The sequence below is a fragment of the Diachasma alloeum genome, unplaced genomic scaffold (genome assembly GCF_001412515.2).
Source record: "Diachasma alloeum isolate Michigan unplaced genomic scaffold, Dall2.0 Dall_scaffold_00199, whole genome shotgun sequence".
Classification (NCBI taxonomy): domain Eukaryota; kingdom Metazoa; phylum Arthropoda; class Insecta; order Hymenoptera; family Braconidae; genus Diachasma; species Diachasma alloeum.
In genome coordinates, this window is record NW_021680364.1 from 54,772 (window position 1) to 63,052 (window position 8,281).

The 8,281-nt window shown below is 39.3% G+C and overlaps 1 protein-coding gene across 2 annotated transcripts; it reads right to left on the reverse strand.

The window, feature by feature from the left end:
* Positions 1-2,003: 2,003 nt before the first annotated feature.
* LOC107035558 (esterase FE4) lies at positions 2,004-7,514 on the reverse strand. 2 transcript variants are annotated; one of them, XM_015253031.1, is made up of 7 exons: positions 7,308-7,514; positions 6,040-6,181; positions 5,028-5,364; positions 4,504-4,866; positions 3,677-3,840; positions 3,288-3,601; positions 2,004-2,257 (listed from the first exon to the last, which is right to left on the reverse strand). In XM_015253031.1, exons 1-7 carry the CDS (start codon positions 7,490-7,492, stop codon positions 2,074-2,076), a joined length of 1,689 nt encoding a protein of 562 aa, XP_015108517.1. In that variant the 5' UTR covers positions 7,493-7,514; the 3' UTR covers positions 2,004-2,073. The 2 variants fall into 2 exon arrangements, with proteins under 2 accessions (XP_015108517.1, XP_015108518.1); XM_015253032.1 differs by having other exon boundaries at positions 3,677-3,755; positions 4,500-4,866.
* Between the last annotated feature and the right edge of the window lie 767 nt (positions 7,515-8,281).

The window sequence follows — 8,281 nt, forward strand, 5'->3', positions numbered from 1 at the left end:
CCCTCATATGACGCTCATAATCTTTAATTTGATCCTCGTGACCCGTATTCTGGCCGCCATTCCTCTCAATCTAACCCCCATGGCTCTTATTCAGACCCTCATGCCTCTATTCTGATTCTCATGAACCGTAATCTGACCCTCATGACCCTTATTCTGACTCTCGTGACCTTTATTTTGTCCCTCATGACTTAATCCGACCCTCATGTCCCTTATTTTGGCCCTCATGCCTCTATTCTGATCCTCATGACCTCTAATCTGACCCTCATAGCCCCTATTCTGACCCTTATGACATTTAATCTGACTCTCATGGCTTTTATTCTGACCCTCATGGCCCTTATTCTGACCTTCGTGACCTTTATTCTGACCCTCATGACTTAATCTGACTTTCATGTCCCTTATTCTGACCCTCATGTCTATTCTGATCCTCATGACCCCTAATCTGACCCTCATAGCTCCTATTCTGAGCCTTATGATATTTAATCTGACTTTCATGGCCCTTATTCTGACCCTCATGCCTCTATTCTGACCTTCGCGATCTTTATTCTGACCCTCATGCCTCGATTCTGACCCTTATGACCCTTAATCTGATCCTCATAGCCCTTATTCTGACCCTCGTGACCTTTATCCTGACCCTCATGACCCTTAATTTCGAGTACCAAATTTTCATCACCAGAAGTCGATTTGGATTTTTATAATATAGAGAGAAAATGAGAAGATTCGGTTACGAATTTTTGGGGCCATCATAACATTATGAAACCGGTGAAATTGTTCGTCTCCGAATGTAACCTTTTACCCACCGGCGTCCTAGGGAAAGCTATTTCGAATGATTAAAAGTGAAAAATGGAGATTTCACAATGCATCAATCCTTTATGACTCGCATATTTAGTAAATCGAATTTTTGTGGCGGGGAATGAAAAGACGAGAAAGCGTTCGGGCATGGGGAATATTTTATTGAGCAAATACTGTATTCAAAGTAAACAATAACAGTCCGGGGGACTTCTATCCGGAGAAAAATACTATCTTGAGGATTTCCATCGCCCAGAAGTGCATGCGCCGCTCTAAGTAATGGTGAACGGTTCCCACTGTCGCCTCGGATCCTGACCCAATCAGCAGCTGTGTGTTCGTCCGGTCGTTGTACGTCTCCCACAGATCTGATTTCCTTGCGTAACTTGTTGTGGGCACCCTTGATCGAAGAAACAGTGTTCGAATGGGTAAACATTACCTTCGGAGTGACATTTTTATGGCCGACCGTGCGGCTCAATGAAACAATGCTGAACCCGCCCAGAAATTGTCCACCCACGTTGTTAGGTAATGTTTTGGCAATCGTGGGGGGACATTAGAAGATTGAATAGAAAGGTCAACCCGTATTATGGATGTGAAAAAAATTTTAGTGGAGTTTAGGTGTCAACAGTATGCCGAATAAAGTCTGGGTCAACTGTTTAAAAAATTTGAATTGTAGACATCAATGGAATTACTAATTTTTGAGCAGCAGGAAGACGAGATGTGTCCAACTTATGTTGATTTTTAATTGATTGAACATTTAAGGTCATATTTCCATGAATTATGACCAGTTATATCAATTTTCATGGAATAATTGAAGTGAAATTTGCAGTTTTCATTGATTTTTCATTCAATTGGAGATTTTTAGTTTCAAAATTCACTGAAATTTCAGTGAAACTGTCCGTTAATAATCATTTTTGAGCAACAGGAACATGAGACTTCTCTAACTGATTTCAATTGTCAATTAATTAAAAAACCAAAGATTTTCCTGAATTTTCCCNATGAGAAGATTCGGTTACGAATTTTTGGGGCCATCATAACATTATGAAACCGGTGAAATTGTTCGTCTCCGAATGTAACCTTTTACCCACCGGCGTCCTAGGGAAAGCTATTTCGAATGATTAAAAGTGAAAAATGGAGATTTCACAATGCATCAATCCTTTATGACTCGCATATTTAGTAAATCGAATTTTTGTGGCGGGGAATGAAAAGACGAGAAAGCGTTCGGGCATGGGGAATATTTTATTGAGCAAATACTGTATTCAAAGTAAACAATAACAGTCCGGGGGACTTCTATCCGGAGAAAAATACTATCTTGAGGATTTCCATCGCCCAGAAGTGCATGCGCCGCTCTAAGTAATGGTGAACGGTTCCCACTGTCGCCTCGGATCCTGACCCAATCAGCAGCTGTGTGTTCGTCCGGTCGTTGTACGTCTCCCACAGATCTGATTTCCTTGCGTAACTTGTTGTGGGCACCCTTGATCGAAGAAACAGTGTTCGAATGGGTAAACATTACCTTCGGAGTGACATTTTTATGGCCGACCGTGCGGCTCAATGAAACAATGCTGAACCCGCCCAGAAATTGTCCACCCACGTTGTTAGGTAATGTTTTGGCAATCGTGGGGGGACATTAGAAGATTGAATAGAAAGGTCAACCCGTATTATGGATGTGAAAAAAATTTTAGTGGAGTTTAGGTGTCAACAGTATGCCGAATAAAGTCTGGGTCAACTGTTTAAAAAATTTGAATTGTAGACATCAATGGAATTACTAATTTTTGAGCAGCAGGAAGACGAGATGTGTCCAACTTATGTTGATTTTTAATTGATTGAACATTTAAGGTCATATTTCCATGAATTATGACCAGTTATATCAATTTTCATGGAATAATTGAAGTGAAATTTGCAGTTTTCATTGATTTTTCATTCAATTGGAGATTTTTAGTTTCAAAATTCACTGAAATTTCAGTGAAACTGTCCGTTAATAATCATTTTTGAGCAACAGGAACATGAGACTTCTCTAACTGATTTCAATTGTCAATTAATTAAAAAACCAAAGATTTTCCTGAATTTTCCCCATTTTTATTAATTTTTAGGGAATAATTGAACTGCAATTTACAGTTCTCATTGACCTTTTCATTCAATTTACGATTTTTAATTTCCAAATTCCTCGAAATTTCAGTGAAACTGTCACTTGATACAAATTTTCGAGAAGGAGTTGAAAATAATTGAAAATTTTTGAGCAACAGATAGTCAAAAATTGCCTCACTGACCTCAACTTTCAATTAATTAAAAAACTAAAGATTTTCCCAAATTTTCCCCATTTGTATTAATTTTCAGGGAATAATTGACCCGAAATTTGCAGTTTCCATAGATTTTTTCATTCAATTCGGAATTCTTAGTTTCAAAATTCGCTGAAATTTCACTGGAACTATCGCTTGGTGTAAATTTTCAATAAACAATAGAAGATAAATCAGGGAGAGACAGACACCAAATGCAGATAAACTCACCCATTTATGGCAAACGAAGTCCACAATTCCGTGACAATATCAATCATCCTCTCATCCTCCTCACTGAAGCTGCTCTCAGCCACCCCAAAACTGCTAAAGTCACTCGGAAAAATATAAATAAGATCATCGCCATGTTGAACCCCGACATTCTCATTATTCTTCAAGATAGTGGAAGTTTCGCTAAACGTCCCGCGGTACTCAAAGCTGTAGTGATAATGTGGGCTCTTCATCTTTTTCGTCACCAACTGCAACTGCAGAATTTGCGGGAACAGAAATGATGAATCACTAATGATATCCGTTATTGTCCCCAGCACCTGAAATGCGCGGTAACGTCAACTTGTTATCGAACAATGTACCCCATTATCTTGAAAGCGTAGGTGACCGCGTACTTGTGTTTTATTCTTCACGTCGATACCCCTGAAGTAGAAGTCCTTCACTGCAGCGGCAAGTGTTGCTGCTCTACTATCACTGAAATAGGACGATGATATATGAGTGAAGAGGGAATCCAAATCACCGAGGAGCGAGTCGTACAGCGTGGCATTTGCATATAAAACTATTAAATTTTGTGGATTAGAAGGAGTTAATGGGACAGTTGTAATGAAATAATGCCCCATTTGGAGGATATGGTAGAGACGGAATTTAATCAAGTCGTTCTGATCGTGGAAATCATGTAATTGAATTGCCGGTGATCAATTCAAAATCGAAAATTGAAGTTGAGGTATTCGATATTTTGATATCGAAGCGGACAGACGACTGAGTTTTTGAGGAATATCTCCGAATCTAAGAGAGATGGCGAAGTTTTTGTAATTATTCTAATCGTTCTTGATTTCAATGATTACAATGACTCCCTATCATCACTAAAAATGACCCGTAACCATTCACACCCAAATTCCCTACCATATCCTCAAAAACGATGACATCATGGAGAGAAATTTTTTAGAAAAATTCTAGTGCTAGCACGGTAAAAGAGGCGCAAAGTGATGGCCAGGGAACAATTCCCGTGCTGGTACTGGAAATTTTATTTGGGAAAACGTGAATTTTTCCCCGTATTTCTGTGAAAATTTCACAGAAATCCCCATAAATTTTACCGGAAATTCTGAGAAATTTGACCTTAACAGCACTAGAATTTTTTACAACCGGGGGTTGTGATTGTTTTCAGTACTCATACCAGAATTTTTCTAAAAAATTTCTCTCCGTGATCCCAAAACCTACTAACATATCGTGAGAATGAGGCCGTCGTTCTTGACGACACCGCTGATATTGGGCAGGTCCTGCATTCTGCTCCTCAAGATGAGATTGATCGGAAGATCAGTGAGGAACGCGCCTTCAATATCGGGTTCCCTTGTTGGCATCCAAGTGACGGTGCTCTCCCTTCGAAAATCCACGAACGCATCGTAATTATTTACCAAAACCCCAGCCTCCACATTCCGCAAACAGTCGATGAGCTCTTCCGTGGGGCTTGTCGGACACCCGAAACCCTCCCCAAGTGCGAATGAATAGCCTTTGTATGTCGTTGAATCTTCGAATGCCCACGGACACAGCGCACTTCCACTCTGTGTTATGAACTGATGGAACAATCCTGCAACGAAAATACGTCAGCGTCTCGGGTGATGGACGGATTGATGGGAATTCGTTGAACGCATTATCCTCAGCTCCGTGAAATTGGGGGATATCAGTGCAATAATGGGATCATTCAAACTGCATTTTGATTCATGTGCAATACGTGCGGATGGAACACACCTTTGGATGAGTTTGAGAGAACATGCAAGTTAACGCTGACGCCGCCTGCACTCTGACCGAATAATGTCACTCTGCCTGGATCACCGCCAAAGTTCTTGATGTTGTCCTGGACCCAGCGTAGCGCGAGCACTTGATCCTTTAATCCGAAATTACCGGGCGCTATTTTATCGCCTGTGCTGATGAAACCGAGAACACCGAGGCGGTACTGCATCGCCACCAGTAGCACGTCGTGATCGAGAAGAAAACCAGGACCTACGGCGGGAAAGGATATGTCGCCTCGGACGAATTCACCACCGTGGATGTACACCATTACTGGGAGGAGATCGTCTGGATCTGTCTGGAGATTGACATTTAACTCATTTTTATTTACACAGAGAGAAATATTCAGTAGTAATACCCCAAGAGCTTCAAAATTATTGGGTATTCCTCGATAGCTTCGTTGCAAACAAATGAGGGTGTCAAGTTTTGTAGGTTAAAAAACCCCGAGCGCTTGCGCTTGACACATTTAAATTTTTATTGTTCCGTTTTATTAATACCCATGCGTTTCAATTGGTGTCAGATGTTTTCGTAGTGAAATGATGAAATTTACCCTGAATTAAGTACAAAAGAAGGAGCATTCCCTCACATTCATCATGACGAAGAAATGCCAGAGTTCGTCGGCAGACGATTATATTACCAAATCATCGAGAAATCAGGAGATTTCTTGAAGAAACCGTCACGACCATTTATTTATTTCTCATTTTATTGTATTGACACATTTAATTTTCTATCCTCCCATTTCATTTTGAAAACGCCTTTTTTCAAGGGACTCAATATTTTTTATTAGTTCGATGTTTCTATCAAAATGAGTTTGAAATCCAGATTTTTTTATAGGGCATAGGGGATTTTTAAAATCCTTAAAATGATTGCAATTCTTAAAATGGGATATCTGACGGCATCTCAACGGCAATAGCGACAGCACAGGCACAATTACCTCAATGAAAGAACGATATTTTTCCTTTTCAGGTATTACCTTCGGCGTGTAGACACTGAGCTTCAGACAGTCCTCGTCACCAACAGCATCGCCATCATCAGTGATCTGGGGACAGGGTTCTGGGTCCTTGTCCGCATAGAACGTTCCACTCCAGGGCTCAACAGGTTCAGGATTCCTGAACCTGCGGAGCAGGAATAAATTCCAAATGATCTCATTCAAAAAAAAATCACAGAAACATCAGGCAAATTCGCTAGCAGTTTTCTAATTTTTTAGTTTTTTATATTTTCAAGTTTTTCAGCTTTCTTATTCTATTCCATTATCTATAATTATTTCTTTTATCATTTTTGCATTAACTTTTGAGTCAACTGACTTAGCTGAATCAACTGAATTAAAATAGAAGAAAAAATATAGCAGTCCGAACAGAACAGATTTGGATAGGTAACATTCGCAGGCGTAATCGTGGTGTCACTCGCTAAAGTGAAATCAATGTAATCATTGTAATCACATGATTATCATATTTGTAATCAAGTTTTGGTAATCAAGTGGTAATAATTTGTAATTAGTGTAATCTTTCGTAGTTGCTCCTAGTGAGACCGTGAATTTAGTTTTTGAATTTTCGAGGCGTCATTTCTACCAACGGTAAGTCTCAGAGATCCCTGGATCAATTTAATATTTTTTTTAATATAATAGAGTTAATATTTCTTCTTATTCTGGAGAACCAACTACTAAATTATCTCTGAATTATCTGCTGGTAAGTTTCATTCTCCATTAATGGTAGATATTCAGTAGATTTATTTTGCTTATAGCACTTATAAATGCCCAATTTTCTAGATGGAGTGATGGAAACTGCATTCCTCTGTTCTAATCCCCGCCCCTCCTTCTTCATTTTTTTGCACGTTTTAATAATTAATTATCCTATCAATTCATATTAATAAGAGGCCATTTTTTGTGATTTCCATGATTACAGATGTTTGGTAATCACAGAATGTAATCGACGAAATCATTTGTAATGATGTAATCACATTCTGTGCTCTTGGTAATCACGGTTATCACATAGGCAATGATAATCAGTGCAATCAGTCCCGTAATCCTGGGTAATCGATTACATTTTGTAATCGCGGTGTCACCCAACTTGCCTCTGAATAGCCCCTCGGCAAATTCTATTGGATTTCTGTTGTTAATGTGGTAATAGTTAAGAAGACTGGTTAACAACTAAATCCTTCTATCAGTATATAAATTTTTTCCTGTGCGATATTCAATCGAAAATTGTGCATTTCATATCGAAAAAATTATGAAATAGAGCGCACCTGAGTGGGCCAACCGGCGCCTTTGCGTACGGTATACCCCGAAAAGCGAGAACACTCCTCCCACGACGAGTGACTGTCACAGTTCCCGAAATCACTCCATCATTTACCACGACTTCAGGCCCCGCCAGCGATTCCTGGCTCGCCCACAATGCTATTATTACGGTGAGTAGATGTCTGTATTCCATGACCAGTAACCATGCACTGACGTTCGAGTCGTTTACAGACACTTTCCATCCATTTTTTTTCGCGATAACGATTATGGATGATCATTGTGGTGTTGACTCGGTGGATTTTCCTTGGTGATAATGCTATCCATGAGGAAGGTTCTGTCGTGTGTGTGGACACGATGAAAGGTGTGTTGACATTTTATCCTTGGTTTTGAACTTCGTGGTGATATTCGCGCGATAGAGGAAGTGCATCAGGTGGCATTCCCCCAGGGAATGGCAGGCAAATTGAACAAACGTTTATTTGCAATTTTCCCGGTCGTGTCGGCAATATTTTATTGAAAATTGATAAACTTGTGTATTCATTTCAATGGAAATGGTGGAATTGTAAGGAATGAATAATTTGTTGTTGAGATGATTGAAAGTTTGATATAGTTGGAATGATTTGCCCTTTTTTATTTCAGCGGAATTGTAAATGTCACTGATTAATTGAGTAGAATCCCAAATTTTCAGTACATTTAAATGTCAACACCAGGAAAACGAATTAGGGTTTTCACTTGCTTTTCTTTACACGGAGAGAAATATTCAGTAAAAATTACGGAACAATTCACGTAATCCGCAATGGAAATGGTGGAATTGTAAGGAATGAATAATTTGTTGTTGAGATGATTGAAAGTTTGATATAGTTGGAATGATTTGCCCTTTTTTATTTCAGCGGAATTGTAAATCTCACTGATTAATTGAATAGAACCCCAAATTTTCAGTGCATTCAAATGGCAGGAATTTATTTACCTAATTTTCCCAGAATCA